The following is a 23,642-nucleotide window of genomic DNA, read 5'->3' on the forward strand; positions in this document are numbered from 1 at the left end:
CTCCAGGCCCTAGCCTCCCAGCACCTCGCGCCCAGCAGGACCACCCTGGGGACCCACTGTGTCTCCCGATAGCCCCGCCTCTTCTCCTCAATGATTGGCTTCAGGAGCTGCCCGTCCGCTTCATGTCTACCAATCTCAGCTGTCTCCAGAGATGGTTGGCCAGCACGCAGCCAATCGGAGTACGGCGTGGACCCCTCCCGCGGCGCGCGCGGAGGGTGCGCGAGGCGGGGCTGTGGCGGCTGGAGGTGGCGGCGGCGGCAGCGGCGGCAGCGACACGTCCCAGTCGGTGAGGGGGCACGCGGGGCGCGGGGCGGCGCAGGCGTCGAGGGGGCCCGCGCCCCTCGGGCCGACCTAGGGCGAGGCCCATTGCTGTCATGGGCCCGGGGCGGGGGCGGACGAGGCGGGGCGTGACAGCAGCATCGCGGGGACTGGGAGAGGTTAAAGCCTCCCCCCCCCGCCCCCAACACCGCTAGTCTGGTGCCCCCTTGGGGCTCCCACAGCCGGATCGGAGCCTCTCTCCGTCAGCCCACACATACCTGACACCACATCCTTTCTCTTTGACATCTCCCCTCATACACCTGAGACTGTCCGCCTCGCTGACATCCCCCACACCCCTGGGGCCGCGCCCCCAGGCGCCTCGCACAGTTAACTCTGCACCCCTACACGCATCTGACTCTGTGCCCGCACTTACATTCCCCTTCACACACCTGACACCGCGCCCCCGCTCATGAACACCCACCGACACGTCGCTTGAGACTTCCCCACGATGACAGCCCCACACCACAGGGCATCCTCACACACACACACCCGGTCCCCGCGCCACCACACCTGGGCCTGCACCTCCACACCCAACACCTGAGCCTGTGACCCCAGACTCACCGTCCCCCACTCACATCTGTGCTTGTTCCTATCCCCTCGCTGGCTTTTCTCACAGCCAAGTCTGGGCCCCTCTCACTGCCCCCCACCTTAAGTAATCTGGGTCAGTGCCCTCAGGTACTCCCTCCACACATGCACATGCCTGCCCAGTACCCCTGGCAACCCCCTCTGACTCGAACATCCCCAGTCTGTGCACCCACCCGTACTTTCTTCCACATTCACCTGTGTTTGTGCCCCCTCCGTAATCCAGGTTTTCCAACATTCACCCAAGCCTTGCTATCTCAGAATCATTACAACCTCCACCCCCACCCCCAAGGAAAAGCGCACCCAGATGTTATCTTTTCACTTATCACAGTCTCTAAAGTGATTTCCGGGCTTAGAATAATCCCATGGGCCAGACAAAACCAGAATTATCTCCATTTTACCAGCAATAAACCTAAAGCGATTTGAATTGGGGTGGCATTGCCCACCCCTTCCTGAGCATTGCTGCTGACCCTTCTCTGCGGACCTCCTCCAGTTTTGCCCATCTGTTGTGTTTATCTCTGAGGGGTTGGCAGGGGAGAGGAGGGGAGGGGAGGGGACCCCTCCCTGCAGCTGTTCCTCAGGAGTCCTGTCTTTGACTGGGTCGGGAAAGGCTGAGCTGGAAGGGGCGGCCCCTGGTCGCTTTCTGAACACGTGTCTCAGAGCCCTGGGGCTGGTGGAGACAGGGGCCCTGTGGCAGCTGGGCTTCAACACCTAGGGTGCCGCAGGCCCAGCTGGTAGGGTCGCCTGGGGTGGTGGGGTTTGCTGGGCTTCTACCCACTGGCCCAGCTCTTACAGACTGAGGCCCCTCACTGACCCGGGAGAGCTCCTGGGGACTTAAAGCTGATAAACAGAGAGAGTAAGGCAACACTCTTCAGAGTGAGAGAGCTAATGTTTCAGCTGCTTAGACACAAACTGCAAAACTGGAGCCTGGCATGGTGCTGGGGATAAAGATTTTTCTGGAACTTTTCAAGTTCCCTGGAGGGTGATTTGCAAGTGTGCAGTATGGAAAGAGGCTGGTGGCTTTACTGTTAAAAAAGCAATAACATGCCGTTTCCTGTAACGCTTGCATAGTACTTCTTATCCCTCTTCTGTCTCTCCCTGCAAAGATGGTGCTGGAATGTTCTGGAGGGTCTTGTCACCTTCGGCTTCAGTGGAAACTGAAGCCAGTGGGGTTTTCTGTCCAAATTCAAAAGGAGTCGTTTAAAATGTGTGTGTATGTGTATGTATATGCATATATATATGTACATATATACACATGCACACATTTTATATATACGTATGTACGTGCATATATTATATATATACACACACACGTGCGAATATATGAATAAACCTTGACAAGGTCATTGATGTACATGGTAAAAAAATAAATAAAATCAAACAGTACAAAAGGGCATAACAGTAAAAAACAGGCAGGTCTCCCCATGCTGGTTCCCCATCCCCCTCTGGAGGCCCTCATTGTTAATAGTTTCTCCTGTATGATAATGTTCCCTTCCAGAGATAGTCTATGGTTGTGGGGAAGATGTGCATATTCCCCCTCACCACCCCTTTTAAACCACTGGTAAATTTCTATCAAATTTTACCAAAAGGGTAAGTGATTTTAAAACAAGTCCCTTACTGATGGCTGTTTAAGTCGTTGCTGGTGTTTCGCTTTTACAAACCGAGCTGCAATGGATAGATAGAATTTTGCATGAGCAAATATGTAGTAAACGTGTGTGGGGCTCCAGCAGTGCACAGACGCGTGGAAACCTCTCTGTCTTCATGGAGTTTGACATCCAACTGCAGCAACTTCCTAGGAGTGGCCAGGCCAAAGCGCATGTCCATTTAAATGGTTAATGTTCCTCTGTGGAGGCTGTGCTGTCATCAGTATTCTCTCAGCTGTGAAGCTGGAATGCCTGTTTCCTCCCCCAGCAGCCAGGACGGTTATTATCAAGTGTTCTGCTCTCTCCAGTCTTCTTATCTTGTCTCTGAGGTGTTCTGGCCCATGGGAGTGGTGATTAAACATTAGATTTCTGTTTCTCTTCCAGAGTCTAAAGCTCAGTCCAAGAAATATTTGAGTCCCTCCTCTGCAAAGCTCTGAAGGAAACCTTGGGGGTTGGGGTGGAGGGGAGGCGGTCCTTCTAGAGAAGGAGATGCAGGCGTCACCTGGAGTCCCAGGAGGGGAGGTCTGAGAAGTTGGCTGTTGCTCTGTTTTTTGTTTTTTTTTTAAGCACCGGGATCCGGCAAAAGAAGGAAGGTGTCAGATGAGATTGAGACAAGTCAGATGTTAAATCTATTTGAGAAGTTGTCTTGAGATTTTCTTGAGTTGTCCGTGATTTCCCACTATTGGTGCCAGGTGGAGGGCGTCATCAGACTGAGGGCAGGCCTTTTCCCATGTGTCATCCCATTTTTTGGTTCTTCTATTTTGACAATTAGACATTAGAGGAATATTGAGATGATCAGAGCTATTAGCTTGTTTGGGTTTTGCAAGCCAGCTTTTTTAAAAATGCATTGTATTTTTTATTTTAAGTGTGAAATACTTCTTAATAATACAAGTATGTAATGTGTGCATGAAAAGAAAGACGGTAGAAAGAATAACGAAACCACCACCCAGTTTAAGAAGTAGAATGTTCCCCCAGGGGCCCCTCCCTGGTCCCTGTGCTATTTTTAAAATATACTTGTCAACATTTGTTTTCTTCACTGAATACCTTTTGCTGCAGCTGAGTGCTTGGGTTCCAGGGTCTCAACAAAGATCAGGAGAAGCCAGGTTTTCTGTTGAAGTTCTGCCAGCTGGGCAACCTGTGAGGTCCAGAGAGAGGTGCAGTGACCTCGGGGTCATGGGCAGGTCACTAGCCAAGGGACAGTACACACTTGGGGGGCCTTGGTCTCAGACTCTTGCTGTATTAGTTTCCTGGGGCTTCCATAACAAATAACCTCAGGCTGGGTGGCTTAAAACAGCAGAAGTTTATTCTGTCCCTGTTGTGGAGTTCAGAAGTCCAAAATCAAGGTGTCGGCCGGTGCTATAGACTCAATGCTTGCGTCTCCCCTAAAATTCATATGTTGAAACTTAATCCCCAGTGTGATGGTGTTAGGAGGTGGGATTTTGGGAGATGATTCGGTTATGAGGGTGTAGCCCTCATGAATGGGATTAATGGCTTTATAAAGGAGGCCCAAGAGAACCCCCTTGCTCCTTGTGCTATGTGAGGACCCAGAGAGGCCACCATCTGTGAATCAGGAAGAGCATTCTGAACAGACACCAAAGCTGCTGGCACCTTGACCTTAGACTTCCCAGCCTCTGGAACCCTGAGAAATATATTTCTGTTGTTTATAAGCCACCCAGCCTGTGGTGTTTTGTCACAGCAGCCAGAACTGACTAAGGCAGCAGGGTTGGTTCCTACTGGGGCTCCTGAAGGAGAATCTTTCCCCGTCTCTGGTGGCTGCCAGAGGCAGTCCTTGAGTTCCTTGGCTTGTTGGCCACATCACCCTCATCTCCACCTCCATCTTCACATGGACTTCTTCCCTGTGTGTGTGACCTCTTATAAGGACACCCATCATTGGATTTAGGGTCCACCAAATCCAAGATGATCTCATCTTTTTTTTTTTTTTTTTTTTGCGGTACGCGGGCCTCTCACTGTTGTGGCCTCTCCCATTGCGGAGCACAGGCTCCGGACGCACAGGCTCAGCGGCCGTGGCTCACAGGCCTAGCTGCTCCATAGCATGTGGGATCTGCCCGGACAAGGGCATGAACCCGCGTCCCCTGCATCGGCAGGCGGACTCTCAACCACTGCGCCACTAGGGAAGCCCTGATCTCATCTTTTTAATTAATTAATTTGTTTGTTTGTTTGTTTATTTTGGCTGCACAGGGTCTTAGTCGCAGCACATGGGGTCTTTGTTGAAGCATGCAGGGTCTTTTAGTTGCGGCTAATTGTGGGATTAGTTGTGGGATCTAATTCCCTGACCAGGGATCGAACACGGGCCTCCTGCATTGGGAGCATGGAGTCTTAGCCACTGGACCACTAGGGAAGTCCCCAAGGTGATCTCATCTTGATATCCTTGACTAATAATACCTGAAAGACCCTATTCCAAATAAAGTCACTTCCTGAGGTCCTGGGTGGACATGAACTTCGGAAGACCTCATGTAACCCCTACAGCTGTGAAGCCAGAATTCTTGGCATGGCGTTATTGAAGAAGGTGCTTATCCAGCAGCCTCTGCTATTTCAGACAAGACAAGGCCAGCAGGGTCGGGGCAGAGCCGGGTAAAAAAACAAAAACAGAACAAGAGGGACTTCCCCAGTGGCGCAGTGGTTAAGAATCCGCCTGCCAATGCAGGGGACACAGGTTCGAGCTCCGGTCCAGGAAGATCCCACATGCCGCGGAGCAACTAAGCCCGTGCACCACAACTACTGAGCCTGTGCGCTAAAGCCCGCGAGCCACAACTACTGAGCCCTCGTGCCACAACTACTGAAGCCCACACGCCTAGAGCCTGTGCTCTGCAACAAGAGAAGTCACCGCAATGAGAAGCCTGCGCACTGCAGCGAAAAGCAGCCCCCGCTCACCTCAACTAGAGAAAGCCCATGCCGCAACGAAGACCCAACGCAGCCAAAAAATAATAATAATAAATAAATAAATATAATTTTAAAAAAAATTCGGTATTACTGGCAACAACAGAAGGGACGAGGTACAATAGAAACAAAAGAATGTGGAGAAACCATCTGGCCCAGTTGCCTGCCTTGGTGCAGAGCCCAGGCCTCTCGCCCTGGAGAGAGGGAGGCAGCAGGGGCCGCAGGGGCTGGAGGAAGTCGGGAGGGAGGGGGCTCCGGCCTCAGAGTTTCAAGCGCCAGCTGAGGCCACCCTCCATATACTCTGGGCCTCACCCTCAGCCACGTGGGCTGTTGGTCACCATCTGACCAATGATGGACTCCAGACAACACTCAAAAGAGCCCATGTTCTTGGGCACAGATAAGGGGGCCCGACCTGGGGGGCTGGGCGCGGAGAAGTCCCAGGCACAGTGACCCCACACTGGTGGCAGAGGGAGCCTGGCAACTGTCCTGAGTATGGACAGTTGTGTCCACTGCTGTGTGGGCAGTGGGAACCCCATTTCAGTGAGGGAGGCCTCTCGGGGCAGGTTGGGGGGTAAATTCAGAACCTTGTGGCAGTTTGGGGGAAGGAAGCCAGTAGGGGGCATGGCAGGGGTGCCTGAGTGCAGGGGGAGGGGCTCTGACCTGGGAAGGGCACAGCGGGGGTTGGGTCAGCCACACGTGGGTTGTGTCCTCTGTTATTCTTGAAGAGGTGAGTGGCGGGAGGCAAAATGCCAACTGCTGGAAAGTACGTACATCCACAGTCAGGCTCCCTCCGTGCCCTTATCTCCTCCCCTGTATGGAGAGTCCCCATCACTGTTTTTTTGGGGTTTTTTAAATAAATTTATTTATTTATTTTTTGGCTGCGTTGGGTCTTCATTGCTGCTTGCGGGCTTTCTCTAGTTGCGGCGAGCGAGGGCTACTCTTCGTTGCGGTGCGCGGGCTTCTCATTGCGGTGGTTTCTCTTTGTTGCGGAACACGGGCTCTAGGCACACGGGCTTCAGTAGTTGCAGCTCACGGGCTCAGTAGTTGTGGCTCATGGGCTCTAGAGTGCAGGCTCAGTAGTTGTGGCGCACGGGCTTAGTTGCTCTGAGGCATGTGGGATCTTCCCGGACCAGGGCTCGAAACCGTGTCCCCTGCACTGGCAGGCAGATTCTTAACCACTGAGCCACCAGGGAAGCCCCCCCCCCCCCCCCGTCACTGTTGACAGCACTCTATAAACACCTGGTCTGCTTCCAGTCTTTGCATTGGGACAGCCTCCCACCTGGGTTCAGGTAGGTTCACTCATTAGTGACAGGCTGGGTGGCGTCCTCCTGTGAGGGCTGAGGTCACACATTCTCCCTGTCCCCCTCTCCTCGCTCCCCCATAGCTTCCCATCCAGACCTTCATACCTCCACTGGGACCAGCACCTGGCTGTGGCCTTACTGGCCCATGAGGCTTCATGCTCACCTGTCTGGGGGCACAGCACACATTCCAAGGCATCTGCTAAATCACCTGCAGAGAGATGCTCCCCGCAATCTGCCTCAGTCTCATCTACCAGTTGCATTACTGTCCCCACACATGCCAACAGCCCCCCACCAAAGGTTAAACGCACTTTTCTCATTATGAGTGCAGTCTGGTACCTGTCATGTTTTTAAGTTATTTTTTTTCCTTCCCAGCGACCCCGGCTGTTTCTTTGCCTTTGTCTTGAGTTTTTTTGTTTTTGTTTATGAAAGGGCAAAGAGCTCTTTACTTCCTAGGAAAATAGCCTTTGGCCTAAGAGGCAAAAACTTGAGACCTCCCCCACCCCCTACCCCACCACTGCCCCAGGACAGGAATCTCCTTCTCTTCGCCCTGCAATCCTGGAGAGCTTCCTGGAGGCACCGGGCCCTGAGGGAAGCAGCTTGCAGACTCTGGCTGCCCCTTCTGCTTGGGGTTGGGGGGCCTGAGGCACCCCAGCTTCTCCTCCAGAAAGGATCTTAGATTCCTTTCGCCACAAACTGTCTTGAGACAACAGAAGTTTATTCTCTCACAGTTGTGGAGGTCAGAAATCCCAAATTAATCCTCCTGTAGAGCCACTCCTAAGGCTCTAGGGGAAGATTCCTCCTTGTCTCTTCCAGCTTTTATGCTCTGTGTGTTCCTTGGCTTGTGGCTTGTGTGTATCATTCCAATTTCTGCCACTGTCTAAACACGACCTCCCTGCCTGTGTCTGTTTTTCTGTCTCTTATCAGATCACTTGTCATTGTTGTTAGGACCTACCCTCATCCAGGGTAAGGATCTCTAGATCTTTACCTTAATTACATCTGTGAAGGCTTTTTTCAAATAATGCCACATTCACAGATTCCTGGGAGACATGTCTTGGAGCGGGGGTGGGGGGGGCCACCATTCAGCCCCCTGCAGGTACCTTCCCGGGACTCAGCCTTGGCCCTCTGTCACCTGCAGTGGCACGCTTTTGTAGGTCTGCACTGGTTTGTGTGGTGCCTTTGTTTCTGTTTGCATCCACCACACCGAGGCTCTGTCTGAGCCGTCTGCAGAGCTCCCAGGGCAGGCCCTGGGCTGGGGCCAGGGGAGGGAGGGAGGCAAGTGCTCAGACTCTAGACTGTATGAGGCCGGGACTAAAGGGCTGGATCCTTTCTCAGGAGGGCAGTTTTGCAGAACGTGTCCACATTCACCACGTCTGACCCAGCCCTAAGAAAGGCTGCACTGGGAATTCCCCAGCGGTCCAGTGGTTAGGACTCCGCACTTCCACTGCAGGGGGCACAGGGGGCACAGGTTCGATCCCTGGTCGGGGAACTAAGATCCCACATGCTGCGAAGCGCAGCCAGAAGAAACAAAGAAAGGCTGCACCATCTGCATCCGGGTGCCCAGGTGTGAGGACAGTCCCCCGGGGTCCAGAGTGTTGGGGGTGCCACTGAGCAGCAGCCGGACGCATGGAGGGTGATAGAGTCACAGTGTCCTCCACAGACTGACACCCCAGCCACTGGCTGGAAAAGATCCCTAAGGCCTAGTTTCTCTTTGTTTGTTTGTCTGTGAGCAGTTTTAGGTTTATAGAAAAATTGCAAAAGTAATACAGAGTTCCCCTCCACCGCACACACCCAGTTTCCCGTATTAATAACATCTTCCTTTGGTATGGTACATTTGTCACAACTGATGTACAAATACTGATCCATTATTATTAACTGAAGTCCATTGTTTATTCACATTTCCTTAGTGTTTCCCTAATGTGCTTTTTCTGTCCCAGGATCCTCACATTACCTTTAGTCGTCACATCTCTTTAGGCTTCTCTGGGCTAAGATAGTTTCTCAGACTTTCTTGGTTTCGACGACCTTGACGGTTTTGATGAGAACGGGTCAGGTGTTCTATGGCCCTTGGCCCTTGGTTGGGATTTGTCTGGTGTTTTTCTCATGGTTGGACTGGGCTTTGGAGCAGAGGACCACAGAGGGGAAGTGCCTTTCTCATCACACACACACACACACACACACACACACACACACACACACACACACACACACACGTGTCCAGGGCACGCGCCTTCAGTGTGACTTATCACTGTGGTGTTGACCTTGATCACGTGTCTGAGGTGGTGTCTGTCAGGTGTCCTCACTGTAAGGTTACTCCCTTCCCCCCTTTCTGTGCTGTGCCCTTTGGAAGGAAGTTGCCACATGGCCCACACCTAAGGGATCATGCTTACGCTTCCCTTCCTCCAGCACTGAGCATCTGCGTAATTTATTTGGGATTCTTCTGCCTGGGAGATTTGTCTCTTCTCCCTCATTTATTTATTTATTCAATCATTTATTTATATCCATGTGGACTCTCGGCTATCTATCTTACACTTTGGGTTATAATCCAACACTTCTGGGACTTCCCTGGTGGTCCAGTGGTTAAGACTCCGTGCTTCCACTGCAGGGGGCACGGGTTCGATCCCTGGTTGGGAAACTGAGATCCCTCATGCCTTGGTGCAGCCAAAAACAAAAAACAAACAAAAAAAACCCAACACTGCTTTATTGATTTTGTTGCTCAGCGTTCCTGCTTTGGCCACGAGGAGCTCTTTGATTTGCCTTTGTGTCCCATTTTCACAGTCCCATTGACTTTGGTTCCTGCCTGACACCTCAGGGTGGTCCAGGCTCATCGTTGAGTTTCTGGCCCCGTCTTAGAAGCAGCTGTTCATCCCCGAGCCAGGGACCATTTTAGGTAGGAAACAGCGGCAGAGGCCACCTGGAACAGAATCCTGCTTGTGCTTCCTAGGATGTTCCGTACCAGCGGGTGCCTGGGAGGACCTGGAGGGCAGGAGGGGCTTCCAGAGCTGGCTCAGGGGGGCATCTGCCTCGTTTGCATCATTTTACAGGAAAGCATATTGATTCATTGGGTGATTTTAAAGCAAGGGATACCTCCAAGCATACCGGTGCCCAGTGGCATCTCCGTGACACCAGTCCTTCATCCTTTTTTCCTCCTGGTCCCCTCCGTGTGGTTGGCTGAGCTTTGAGTGCGCCTGCATAGGAGGTTAAAGGTAGGTTTGTTATCCGAAAACTGGGTTCACGTCTTGGTGGGTGTCAAGCAAATAGACACAACTAAGTCAAAGATGGGGAGAAGGAAGGATGTATTACTTGAGGTTGTTAGAGTGGACCCCGATCCAATAGGACTGGTGTCCTTACAAGAGGAAAAGACATTCTTTCATAAGAAGAAATTTGGACACGAGCCTGTGTTACCTGAAAACTGGGTTCATCTCTTGGTGGTGTCAAGCCAATAGAGACAACCAAGCCAAAGATGGGGAGGGGAAAAGGAAGGATTTATTATGACTTTCAGCAAGTAAGGGGAACACCGGGGACCTTTCCCAAAGCAGTGTCTCCCCGAACAGCAAAATTGGGGAAGTTTTAAGCTCAGGGTACATGCATATTCATGAAGGGGCTTGAACAGAGGAGAATTCAGCATAGAATTGGGGCAAAGGTCCACAGAGTCCAAGCTTTAGTTGATTGAAGTCAAGAAGGTCAACATAATTCCACCCTCCACCTGGGTGGGGGCCTTAGTTCCCAGAGACTCAAAGATATATTTATTATTATGTCTATCCCTTGAGAAGGAACTAGGACTCTGCTTTATCACTGCACTACTGTCTGACTGCCTTTTCTCTGTTCCTGCATTCCTTTGTTCGCTTTAGATCATTAATTACCGAGACCTGTTCAAGGGCAAGCATTGCTGCCAGGCTTAGCTCACAAAATGGCTTGGGCCAAAATGGCTTCTCTTATGTCAAGAGAGCCATTCCTGGTTCTCTTTCTCCGGGGACCCCCTAACTTATCTGCTTATAGGTTTCCAGGGAGGAATCCTCAAGTATTAGGACACTTTACTATAACTTGCCCGCAAAGGGCAGGCAGCCACACAGTAGGACAAAGATTAATTTTCTAAAGGTATTTCTGTGGACGGAGTCTCAGGTCCAAGCTGGCATAAGCCCAGAGGGCATTGGGCTCCAGGGCAGGTGGAGCCCTCCAGCCTCCACACCCTACACCCTGCCACGCCCCTGCCTCCTGCTGTGTGACCTTGCTGCCAGCTTAACCTCTCTGAGCCAATCTGGGCAGTTGGTACTAGGGTAAAAAAACAGAGGACTCAGAGGCCCATTTGTGAGGATGAAATAAAAGAGCTGATGAGAAGAGCTTTTGTAAATGATTAAGCAGTCAGGTCAGGGGACTGACATCCAGATGTAGGTTCGGGTGTCTTTATCCTGCAGAGAGACAGAAGCCAGGTTAGGAGAAGCGTGCCACTGGGGCAATGCTGGCATCGGGCCACTTGAGGATGAATCAGAGGCCCCAGGCTGGTGGAGGAGGCCAGATTCTCACCTCGTCCCTTCTTGCTCCCCAGGACTGAGTCTCCCGCCGTCCTGAGCAGGCCTGGAATGGGTAATGGTGTGAAGGAAGGCGTGGTGCGTTTGCGTGAGGATGCTGAGCCCATCCTGCCCGCTCATGTGTCTTCAAAGGCAAGTACCCTGGCCCCCCCCATTGGGCATTCTCACCCAGTCCCTCTCCTGTACTCGCACCCCGTTACAAATCACCCCCGAACACGCTGAGGGCGAGGCCGGGGGGTGAGGGGGTGATGCAGGCCGCCTCCTATTCCATTTTTATAGCCCCATTTGTGCTGTGGATCCAGCTGCCCTACCACTTGGCAAGAAGCCAAAACCTCGCCCAAATTTGGCTGGGATGTCGAAGGTGTCCTTGAGCCCCTTTTCTCACTCAGATTTGCCAACGCAGAAGAATTAGCCAAAGGTGGGGTGGGCTGCAGGGGAACTCCTCGCTCCAGGGAGGAGTTTACCCTCAGCTCTGAAATTCATCTCCGATTACGCCCTTCAACTGAAGACAAAAGCCTTATTCCCTCATAAAGAAATTGGATCAGGGACTTCCCTGGTGGCATGGTGGTGAAGACTCCGTGCGCTCCCAATGCAGGGGACCCAGGTTCGATCTCTGTTCAGGGGACTAGGTCCCACATGCATGCTGCAACTAAGAGTTCACATGCCACAACTAAGGAGCCCATGTGCTGCAACTAAGTAGCCCGTAAGCTGCACCTGCAGGAGCCTACCCGCTGCAACTAAGACCCGGCGTGACCAAATAAATAAATAAGTAAATATTTAAGAAAAAGAAAAAAGAGAAGAAATTGGATCAGCCCTGTGCTTGTTCACCATAGAAGCCAGTAGAAGTTCTCCCAGCTGAACCTAGAACATGGACTAACCAACCCACCTTCACTGCCAGGCTGGCTCAGGCACCCGCAGGCAGTTCTCAAAGTCCATGGGCTCAAAGCCTGAAGCAGCATCATCCTCTGGCCCTCCTGACCTTTCCCCAAATTCCAGGTCTCCCTGTGGAACGCCAGGTGGGCAGGAGGACTGGTTCTCGGGGCCACCGTCACCATGCTGGGGGCGGGGGCGGGGGCAAGCCCCAGAGCAGGCACCCATCCCTCACAGTTGAGTGAACTTCGCGTCAGAGTGTGAGGGAGATGTGGCTTTCCCTCCACTGGCCCGATGGATCCCGCCAAGCGGACACGCCCAGCAAAGGCCCCCGTGCCTGACGTGCACTGGGACACGCACAGCGCCGGTTTTTCTCTGCGCTGGCTGGCACAACCCACGTCAGTCTTGGCCTGCTTGGCCAGCCCAGTGCAGGGAGCTCCCTCTGCAAAGTCCCATTTCTTTAGTTAAGGAGCCAGGCATCTTCTTGTGATGTTCACCACTGGTGTGGATCCCATCTGTGGATCACCTGTTTCCTCTCCGTCGGGCTGCCTGCCTCCTTTTTCATTTGCAGGATCTCTCCATATGACGGGTATGGAGACTTTGACCATTCAGTGATGCCTATGCCGGCCAAGCTCTTTAAAGAATAAGCCAGCTGTGGTCATTTAAGAATCAGTTGGGGGGGCTTCCCTGGTGGCGCAGTGGTTAAGAATCCGCCTGCCAGCGCAGGCGACACGGGTTCGAGCCCTGGGCCAGGAAGATCTCACATGCCGCAGATCAACTAAGCCTGTGTGCCACAACTGCTGAGCCCACATACCTAGAGCCCGTGCTCTGCAACAAGAGAAGCCACCGCAGTGAGAAGCCCGTGCACTGCAATGAAGAGTAGCCCCCACTCGCTGCAATGAGAGAAAGCCCATGTGCAGCAACAAAGACCCAACATAGCCAAAAAAATAAATTTTTTTTTTAAAAAAAAAAGGTCAGTGGGAACTTCCCCGGTGGCGCAGTGGTTAAGGATCCACCTGCCAATGCAGGGGACACGGGTTCGAGCCCTGATCCGGGAAGATCCCACATGTTGCAGAGCAACTAAGCCCGTGCTCCACAACTACTGAGCCCACGTGCCACAGCTACTGAAGCCTGCACGCTCTGGGGCCCGTGCTCCGCAACAAGAGAAGCCACCACAGTGAGAAGCACGCACACCACAATGACAAGTAGCCCCCACTGTCATCAACTAGAGAATGCCCGCGCACAGCAGTGAAGACCCAACGCAGCCATAAATAAATAAATAAATAAGCTATGTGCTGCCCTGATGCCTCTTTAAAAAAAAAAAGAAGTCAGTGGGAGCGTCTGCCGAAGGCAGCAGCAGCCTCCTCCACTAAGCATGTGAAGTGGGCTCACAGCATGTCCCTGGAGCGCCACACTGAGAGCTAGGGTTTAAGGATGTGTGTTCCCCATGTGCAGAGCTCGCTTTGTGATTGTAAGCACCACAGGTTGCGCAGGAAGTAACCTGGTGAAGGAGATGGAAGGTACACATCGGCTCCACTTCTGGTGCCCACAAAGCACGTAGACTCCCCTTAGGGCATTCCCTTTGCTCACGGTGGCTCGAGGTCAGCTGTCACCACATTGATTCACAGAGAGGAAACTGAGGCACAGGGCCTCGGAGCTGATGCCAGGAACACCGCTGAGCCTTCTGGCATCAGATGTCCACAACCCTCAAAGCCAATAGGACCAAAGGACGAGAACCTTGCTGTGTGACCCAGAAAAGGCAGGGGTCCCCCGTGACAGGCCTCTGTGAAGCAAGAAGATGGAACCCCCTGGTGAAGCTTGGCCTCAGAAACTGAGAGGGGAAAACACTGCTGCGGGACTCTGTTCTTTTAGGGAGAGGTCAGCTGGGCTGGTGAAGGGAGCACTGAGCCCAGACTCAGGCCAGGAGTGTGGACAGACCCAGCCCTTCCCCCTGAGCCACCCGCTGAGCTGAGCAAACTTGGGGCGTAGCCCTGGACTCCACCATGCCCACTCGGACCCAGGCTACCAGTTGTACCCCCAAATGCCCCTTCATCCCGCCCCTCTCGCAGCCTCCCCTGGTCCCATCCTCTGCCATCTCCATCCTGGGTTTCACAGGAGCTGCCTCTTCTCTGGTTCCAGTTAAAATAGCCTGTTCACCTTCCACACTTCTCCATTTCTCTTTAGGCAAAGACCAGCCTCCTTGTCAGGCCTCCACACTCTGTGGGGTCCAGCCCCAACCACCTTTCGTCTCTTCTCTCTTCCCTGTGCCCGTCCCTTTCCCTGTGTCAGCCACCCTACCCTCCTTGTGGTCCCCCAGGGCCCCGCACTCCTTCTCACTGGGGCCTCTGAGTGTTGCGTTCCTCCCCCTCTAAGAGTGTCACACACACATGCGCACACACACATACACACAAGCCCTGCAGTTAGGTGTACCTCATCCTTCCACCTCGGTTCCTTACCCCTCACCCCGCATTCTCCTGGAGCCCCGAGCCCCCTCCTCATAGCCCCTCCCAGATTGGTGATTGTTCACACATTTGTCTGAAGAGTTAGTTCATGTCTGGCTCCCCCCGTGGACTGGCAGCCCCGTGAGGGGAGTGGGGAAGGCTTGTACATGCCCCAGCCCCGCTCCACGTGTCTCTAGTCCCCTGAGGGCGCCTGGTCCGAGCGGACTTCACAGATTCCCGGGATCACTGAGCTACCTGCTCCTCACCAGCCTTGCGCGCTGCAGAGTGAGGACATGTGGGGCGTGTCCAGAAGAGCACTTCCAGAAAGTTCTGTGGCTGAGTCAGCAGCAGGGATGGAGACTCCAACCCGATGAGCAGGTGGCTTCCTGTGTGACAACTCAGGTCTCCCTGGGCCTGTAGGGAAGGAGGGCTGTTGGAACCGGGGCTCGGGGAGCCACAGGAAGACTTGGGAAAGCACTGGCTCTGAGGCTGGCCACAGGAGTGCACAGTGCTGGTCAGCCACATCTGTCACCATCGCCCTTGCCTTGGCTGGATGAAGAGCCACAGATGCCAGCCAGCCCCTGAAGTCCTGATAGAAAGTTGTGGAAAGGAGACACGCTGAACAGTCAGGGTCTGCTTGCCTAATATGCCCCACCCGCTCCCCAGGCCACCAGGAACCTTTCCCCTGAAACACTGCAGTGGGAGAATCCCTCACACACAGGTGGTGGGTGGAACCAAGGCTTGAAGGTAGGACAGGTCAGGGGTGACGCTTATGTTTGGAGTTCGTCCCGTCGTAGGCCGTCTCCGAGAACTTGGAACCTCACGGGACAGCCCAGCCAGTGCATGACCTCTCATGTGGTTGGTCCCTGTGGCCCAGGAGGTTTTCACTGTGTCCCACCAGGCTTTGTGGCTGCTGGACCCACCATGGCTCAGCCCGTGCCCAGCATGCTTAGGGCCTAGCAGGGCTGTGTCACTCTGGCCACTGTGTGTCTGTCAGCCCTGGACCAGGGGGAGAAGGTAGACGCTCAGGAAACTTTCCGGAGCAGAACAGACGCCTCCTCTCCCTCTCTGATGACAGACTGCGTGTTCGTGTGTTTTCTTGCAGAGTGATCACAGGCAAGTTCTTAGCTCCCTCCTGTCAGGGGCCCTGGCTGGCGCTCTTGCCAAAACGGCGGTAGCTCCCCTGGACCGAACCAAAATAATCTTCCAAGGTAAACGCTGCCTGTCCATCTATCCCCTGCGATAGAGAAGCTGCCAAGCAACCCTCCTCCCCCTCCATGGCCCCCCAGACCGCTCTGCAAAGCGGTTTTTAAAACGCCTCTGTAGAATCCACTTAGAAAGTCTGTTAGTGTTTAGGACTGACGTCACAAAGTACCACAAACCAGGCAGCTTAGAAGAACAGGAATTTATTCTCCCACTTTCTGGAGGCCAAAAGTCCAAATTCAAGGTGTCTCTAGGATTGGTTCCTGCTGGGGCCCTGAGGGTGGACCTTTCCTTGCCTCTTCCAGCTTCTGGTGGCTCCAGGCATCCTTGGCTTGTGGCCGCTTCCCCCCAGTCTCTGCCTTCCCCTCTGTGCCTGGGTCCTCTCCTCTTATAAGGACCCATGTCACTGGATTAGGGCCCACCCTCCTCTAGTGTGACCTCAGTTTAATTATATCTGCAAAGACTCTGTTTCCAGTTAAGGTCGTGTTCACAGGTGCGGGGGGTGAGGACATGGCTATATCGCTGGGGAGGACACAGTTCAAGAATCCATCTCCCTCCCTTCTTAGGGTTGAGCAGGCACAGGGTCCCCGGAAGATGAGGCCTTTCTGTCCTGCAAATGGTGGCCAGTGCCTGAGGGGTGCTGGGAAGGAGGACGGTCACAACCTGGGACCCCCGCCCCTCAGCTGTTTGGGAGGAGAGGACTGCTGGGCCTCAGTTTCCTCATCCATATAACAGGAGCATTGATATCAACCTCCTCCCTGAGGAGGAGGGGGTGGAGGAGTGAGCTGACGTGGGAAAGGACGGGCATGCAGCTGAGCACACGTCCCTTCCCCACCACACACACACACACACACACACACACACACACACACACACACACACACACACACACACACACACACACACACACACACACACACACACACACACACACACACACACACACACACACACACGCATACCCAGGCAGCTGCTCAGCGTAGCGCCCTACAGGGAGCTTGGGTGTAACTCCGAAGGCAGGTGGTGTGCATACGTCCACACAGACGGGAGCGCAAGGCTATCCTGGGAACACAGCCGACGCTTGGGAAGCGGAGGATGGGGGGGGGGCGTGAGCCAGGCAGCCCTGGAGAGCGGGAGAGTGGGCACTAGGGCTGCCTGGGCCAGGCTGTGGAGAAGAGAGGGCAGGCCGCAGATGTCAGACACCCCCGTGGCCTTGTCCTGCAGGAGCCAGAGCCCCTTGGCTGACCCCCACATGGCTGGTGGCTGGGATGCCTCCCCCAAAGGGGTCTGGCAGAAGTGGGGTCCAGCAGGGGTAGGGACTGCTGGGTGTCAACCCCGGAGGGGTGCGTCCTCCCAGAGGCCCCTACAGAGATCCTCACTGTCCTGGGGGTCAGGTGGCAGCTGGGCTCCCCTTCCTGGGGAGAAGCCGGTGTGCAGAGGGGCCTGGACGTGGGCCAGGGGCGGTGACGAGGCTCCTGGGAGGAGGCTGACTCTGCTGTGGAGGCCCCCACCTCAGCCCTTGTAGGGGTTGGGGGGGAGGCATTCCCAGGGGAGGCTCTCACTCCCCATGCTCAGACCAGACCCCTGCGGAGGGGGTCATGCAGACTGGGGGGAGGGTCCCATCCTTCATATCTCACACTCTCTGTTGTGTTTTGTTTTGTTTTTTTCCAGTGTCCTCGAAAAGATTTTCTGCCAAGGTGAGCCACTAGGTCAAGGAGCCCCTGCTCTAGGCCCTTCAGCTCCACCCTGCTGGGCTGGCAGCGGCAGAGGAGGAGGGCGGTAGAGGTTGGGGAAGCGTTTTTCAAGGTGCTTTTTCCCATTGGTTCTCCCCCACCCCCGCCCCAGGCCAGCTCCAGGGCCGCCGGGTGACCAAGGCCTCCCTTGCCAGGCACCAGGGCCAAGGCCACCCATCTGCACCCTGAGCTCTGCCTGGACACAGCCCACCCTGGGAATTGACGGGAGACCCCCCCCCCCGCATCCTTGGGGTAGTGGTGAGAGGACTTGACAGTCTAAAGTCACAGTTGTCATATTTGATTTATTTTTAAACACGGAGCAGGTGCTACCTTCTTAATAAAGGAAAAGAAGAATATTTTAAAAAGTTAGACTACCAGACGCCAACAAAACACCCTCTGTGGGGCTCTGAGCCTGCTCTGCAAGCCTGGGTCCCTCTGGCTCGCTTTCCAGTTCCCAGGGCCGGAGGACTGGGGCTGGGCGTGCGGGGGTCCTAGCGCAGAGCCCAGAGAATGCGGGGGAGGGGGACGATGGCTCCCCCCAGGCGCAGGGCTGGGCCACGTAAGGTGGGCAGGGAGGTCCAACGCTCTGCCAGCAAAGGCACTGCTCAGGCAGAGCCGGAGGGCACTGACATTGCCCCTTTCCCCTGCCCTCCCCCCAGGAGGCCTTCCGGGTCCTCTACTTCACCTACCTCAACGAAGGCTTCCTCAGCCTGTGGCGCGGAAACTCGGCCACCATGGTGCGCGTGGTGCCCTACGCCGCCATCCAGTTCAGCGCGCACGAGGAGTACAAGCGCCTACTGGGCAGCTACTACGGCTTCCGCGGAGAGTGAGCCCTCCCTCCCGCCCCCCCCAAAAAAAAAACCCTCTCAGCGCGATTACATCACCCTGTTATCCTGTCTTCCACCTGCTCAGCGTTTCAGAACTTCTCTTGTTTATCCGGTCTCCCCTCAGAACCTAAGTCCCAGGACGGCCACTGATCCTACCTGTGCCCCAGAGCGGGTAGGGAAGGTGCTCGTTGTTCATTCATTCGTACGAGGAGGGGGAAAGGCGAGGCAGCCAGGGCAACTTCAAAATGGCATCCACCCAGAGACTCTCCCCCGCGCCGCCCGCTTCAACTCGGCTGGCTTCCTTGCATTCAGTGCCGTTCCTCCATCCCTCCCCGCCCCCAGACCTGTAGGCACCCGGGGCGTTGGCCTCTGACCTTCTCCCCGACCCTCTTTCAGAGCCCTGCCCCCTTGGCCCCGCCTCCTCGCTGGTGCACTGGCTGGAACGACGGCCGCTTCGCTGACCTACCCCCTGGACCTGGTCAGGGCACGGATGGCCGTGACCCCAAAGGAAATGTGAGTCCTACATGCACAGCGACGTTTTCACCAGCAGCGGGGGCTCTGTGTCTAGTGGGGTCCCCGGGTGGGCTCCCTCCCTTGGGCCCCTGGGGTTTGGGTCTGGGCCTCCACATCCAGCTGCAGACAGAGCTGGGCTGAGGCTCTGCTACCTCCCCCTCCCCCGGTACCGCAGGGCGGGCCAGGTGTGCGGCTCCACAGCTGTTCCAGAAAGGCCGTAATTGGGTCTCTTAGCTTGGGGATCAGTTTCTGCTCCCATCCAACCCGCAGTGTTCATGTGGAGGCAGACCCAGCCAAGCGCTGAGCACGGCGGCGTGATCCCAGTGGTGAAGGTGGCTATGGCCTTGGGCGTGCATGGCCCCCTCGAATGCCAGAACTCCTGTGAGGTTCTGTCGGTCAGCATCCAGGCCTGTCCCCGCTGATGTGGGAAGAGGCGAGAATTAGTGAATTGAGGCCTCCCCCCGCCCCCCGCTCTGTCCTGCAGGTATAGCAACATCTTTCACGTCTTCATCCGTATCTCCCGAGAAGAGGGGCTGAAGACCCTCTACCACGGATTCATTCCCACCGTGCTGGGGGTCATTCCCTACGCCGGCCTGAGCTTCTTCACCTACGAGACACTCAAGAGCCTGCACAGAGGTCAGGAGTGTGGAGCCCGGGCAGCACCTCCGCGGGTCACACAGAGCTGGAGGCGGGTGGAGGCAGAGGGGCACTAAGAGTCCCCTGGGAGGGGCAGGCCGGGGGCCCAGGGTCTGGATGAGAAGACACATATCAGGCCAGCCCCCGGGGAAGCTGGACTCCTGACCTTTAATGCCTCATTTTGAGAGCAACCTTGTGAAGTCCAGAGTGTCACCCAGAGGGCTGGAGGCCCCTGGTGCGCACACAAGCCTACGGGTGAAACCTAGACGGAGGGGAAGTGCCCTCGTGTGTTTTGGTAATTTTGAGAAACTAGAAAAGTACAAAGAACATTGTAACCCCACCCATAACTTCCCCCCTCCTGGTCCGATCCGTCATTAACAAACTGCCTTATTTGCTCCAGGATGTTTTTTGTTAAAGAAGGAAAACGGTCCAGGTAAAGCTGAGATCCCTTGTCCAGAACCCCCAGCCCCACTCCCCTGAGCCTCCTTATTAGGGGTGGGGCTCCACCCCTCAACTCTGTTGGAAACCCTTCTACCTGCGCTTTTGTGTAGCGGGAACAAGCCTTGTGCTGTTTCCTGGTTATGGGAAGCAAGTGAGCAGTCACCTCGTACACTTCTGGGTAGTGCAGCTCTGACCCATCCTTTTAGCAGTGGAGGGGGGAAGTCCCCCATTGGGGCGCCGTGAGGCCATTTGTGGGTTTTCTGTGATCAGCTGACATCAAGAGCTCCTCTCCTTGTGTGGGTGTGAGACCCCGTTTTTTTGGTTTTACTCTCCATCCTCTGCTCTTCCAGTAACTGCTCTTGCCCTGGTGCCCTGCCCCCTTCTCACCCCTGGTGGTGCTGGCAGGTTCTTTAATGTTTTGCCAATCTGCTGAGTGAGTAGGACATCTCCCTGTTTTTAATTCCTAGTTTCCAATTTACAACACATTTTTAAAGAATCCCTGTGATCCCTTGCTGCCCCTTCCTCCCTCCAGCCCACCTGCCCTCACAGCACCCAGGGGAGGGTGCCTGTCAGGCAGGCTGGGCTGTGGAGAGGGTTCCAGACATGAGTGATGTTTTCTTTTTTTCCAGTTTTTTTTTTTTTTTTGCAGTACGCGGGCCTCTCACTGTTGTGCTTCTCCTGTTGCGGAGCACAGGCTCCGGACGCACAGGCTCAGCGGCCATGGCTCAGGGGCCCAGCCGCTCCAAGGCATGTAGGATCTTCCTGGACCGGGGCACGAACCCGCGTCCCCTGCATCGGCAGGCGGACGCTCGACCACTGCACCACCAGGGAAGCCTTTTTTTTTTTTTTTTAACATCTTTATTGGAGTATAATTGCTTTACAATGGTGTGTTAGTTTCTGCTGTATAACAAAGTGAATCAGCGATAAGTATACACACATCCCCATATCCCCTCCCTCTCGCGTCTCCCTCCCACCCTCCCTATCCCACCCCTCTAGGTGGACACACAGCACTGAGCTGATCTCCCTGTGCTATGCGGCTGCTTCCCACTGAGTGATGTTTTTTCTTTACTAGATGAGAAACAAGAGTGACTGGGTGTGAGCTCGTTCTTGGTCTTAGGACTTGGTTATATGATTCTTTGTGCTTTTCTGTCTTGTAAAAATCTTTTATCTCTCAAATTTGATTGAAAACGAGGGACCAGTAGGTGAGGAAGTAGGGAAGCTATGGCCTGGGTGGGAAGGCCCAGGAGAGCCAGTCAGGTCCTGAAATGCGGCTGTGACACTGCCGGCGCATGTGAGCGCGGGGCGCAGGGGTGCACGGGTGTGCGCCCCCTCCCATCGCCCTCACAGCCCCTCCCCCCCTCCCCTGCAGAGTACAGTGGCCGCCTGCAGCCCTACCCCTTTGAGCGCATGATCTTCGGGGCCTGCGCGGGCCTCATCGGGCAGTCGGCCTCCTACCCGCTGGACGTGGTGCGGCGGCGCATGCAGACGGCCGGCGTCACGGGCCACCAGCGCACCTCCATCGCGCGCACGATGCACACCATCATGCGGGAGGAGGGCGTGGTGCGCGGCCTCTACAAAGGCCTGAGCATGAACTGGCTCAAGGGTCCCATCGCTGTGGGCATCAGCTTTACCACCTTTGACCTCATGCAGATCCTGCTGCGGCACCTGCAGAGCTAGGGGCCAGTGGGGTCGGCTGCTCTCGAGCTTCAGTTCGCGGTGGACCGCTGACCCCTTCTGTTTCTGAGCCCAGCGAGCAAGGGTGCGCTGGGTTCCACCCAGGAGGTGCGCGGATGCGCCTTGTGGAACAAGCTGGGGGGCCTGGGCTCAGTGCGCACAGGTCTGAGGGGAAAGCCAGTGGCCCTCGAAGTGCATTGTTGGGACCGGGGGGCCGGAGCTCCCGTGCTCTCCTCTTCCCGCCTCAGCAGGGCCAGGGCTGCCCCGGGAGGTATTACCGTGAACGCCCTGAGTGATGAGGGGCCAGCACTGCTTCCTGGTGCGCTCTGTGTCCTTGGACAGGCCCCTGGTTCTAGTGACCTGGTCCCCCCTGGGCTCAGAGCCAGACCCCGCCTGCCCCTTGTTGTTCCGAGTCTATGTCCGTAGTGGGGGCAGCCCCAGAGAGTGTGGGGCTGAGGCCTGGCCTCCTGCCCTGTCCCCATGAGACCAGCCTCCTGCTCAGCTGTGGCTACAAATGCAGCCTCTCGCCCCGCCCTGCCTGACCCGCCTTTCCTGCCTTCACCACTTCCCCCGTAACACAACTCCTTGTCTGTCCCAGTCTACAGCTTGGGCACAGCCTTCTCCTAAGAGTGTTACCCCGATCCCAGACTCTATCCCGGGCCCCTGGGATTGGGTCTTCCCCTCTGTTGCGCCCCCCCCACGCCCCAGTTTGTAATGTTCTCCGGAGGGTCACGCCTCCTCCGGGCAACAGGGTTTGAGGAATTGCCATGGATTTTGGGTCTGAGCCCCAGCCTGAAGCATCTGCCTGGGTTGCCAGGAAGCTCTCATCCCCGCCCCACTGGCTGCACTAATGGAGGCTGGGCCTCAGGCCCTGACCCTCTGCGCATAGGCATGGGGGCTCGTGGGGAGGACCCATGGCATCTGGCACATCCCTGGCTCCCCACCTGAGCAGTTATTTGGCTGGGACATGGGGCAATTTAAGGCCCGTGGGGTTGTCTGATTTCCCGTGAACGGAGTACGTGGAGGCAGCTGGCCGTCTTGATTCTCCCAAAGTGAGAGCCCGAGACAGCATCTGGCCTGGGGGCAGGAAGCTTGGAAGAGTCAGGGTACCCCAGAGATCTGGTCTCACAGAGGAGGCCCCCCAGGGCCCACCGGGAATCACAGGGACTTGGAAACACCTGTTTCCTAATGACATTTGGAGTTTGGTTTTTTTTGGTTTGGTTTTGCAATTTGGCTGGCCCTGGGTCTAGACACAGTAAACCCTGACCAGTCCAATCTGGTTCCAGGACCAGGACCACCAGAGGGTCGGTTTTCACAGTGGGCTCAGTAGCCATGATGTGTGAAAGGGTCTGAGAGGGTATCTTTGTTGCCACACATGCATTTCCAGTTGTGACTTTCATTTCCTCCCTTTGTTCTGTCCTGTTTCTGTTTTTCTTGCCTTAGTCCCGTGGGTGTGAAGACCCCTCTTTCTGTCCTTCCTGCATGTTTCCACCAGCCAGCCCCAGTCTTGTCCCCAGACTCTCATTCCTGGGGGCCCAAGCAGCCTGTGATGGCTGTCCTGTTGGGTAAGCATCCGACCCACCTTCTCCCCCAGCCTTGCCCAGTGCTCAGGAGAGGCAGGGGCGTCCCTCACAGGGAGACAGGATGGGAACGTGAGGGCCCCCAGGCGAGAACAGCAGGGACTGGCGGTCCACCCCAGGTGGGTGAGACCAAATAGGTGGTTAGGCAGCACCCTCCTCTGAGCTGCAGGCTGGGCAGGAGCGGGGAGGGTCCCCCAGGGTTGCTGGCCCCAGTTTGCCTCCCCAAGGTGGCTCCCAGCCAAGCGAGCCTCGGCAGCATCGCCCCGACCCCCCCCCCAAGCCCTGCACACAGTCGGACCTGCACCCTCGGCAGTCACCCCTCTCACTGATTGCCTGGCCTGATTTGGAGTTACATTTTGACGCCATGAAGACACTTTGTTTATATATATTGTTTATATATTTTAAAGATTTGTGACAAGAGAGTATATTTAATAAAAATTAAAATGACTTTTTCTCCTG

General features: G+C 55.3%; 1 protein-coding gene across 3 annotated transcripts; it reads left to right on the forward strand.

Moving 5' to 3' along the window:
• On the forward strand, positions 1-23,642 carry SLC25A42 (solute carrier family 25 member 42). 3 transcript variants are annotated; one of them, XR_009539755.1, is made up of 9 exons: positions 1-286; positions 11,283-11,397; positions 15,682-15,787; positions 17,451-17,476; positions 18,172-18,338; positions 18,736-18,852; positions 19,337-19,488; positions 21,299-21,711; positions 23,047-23,642. XR_009539755.1 is itself a non-coding variant. In XM_060144847.1 (8 exons), exons 1-8 carry the CDS (start codon positions 123-125, stop codon positions 21,604-21,606), a joined length of 1,155 nt encoding a protein of 384 aa, XP_060000830.1. In that variant the 5' UTR covers positions 2-122; the 3' UTR covers positions 21,607-23,642. The 3 variants fall into 3 exon arrangements, 2 of the variants coding, with proteins under 2 accessions (XP_060000830.1, XP_060000831.1); XM_060144847.1 differs by having other exon boundaries at positions 2-286; positions 21,299-23,642; XM_060144848.1 differs by lacking the exon at positions 1-286 and adding an exon at positions 9,012-9,950 and having other exon boundaries at positions 11,290-11,397; positions 21,299-23,642.

The sequence above is a fragment of the Lagenorhynchus albirostris genome, chromosome 3, assembly GCF_949774975.1.
Source record: "Lagenorhynchus albirostris chromosome 3, mLagAlb1.1, whole genome shotgun sequence".
NCBI lineage: Eukaryota > Metazoa > Chordata > Mammalia > Artiodactyla > Delphinidae > Lagenorhynchus > Lagenorhynchus albirostris.

Coding starts and splice junctions, on each gene's coding strand:
- SLC25A42 (XM_060144847.1), top strand. CDS start 123: ATGTCTACCAATCTCAGCTGTCTCCAGAGATGGTTGGCCAGCACGCAG. Junction 11,398..15,681: donor CCGCTCATGTGTCTTCAAAG/GCAAGTACCCTG, acceptor GTTTTCTTGCAG/AGTGATCACAGGCAAGTTCT. Junction 18,853..19,336: donor GCCGTGACCCCAAAGGAAAT/GTGAGTCCTACA, acceptor TCTGTCCTGCAG/GTATAGCAACATCTTTCACG.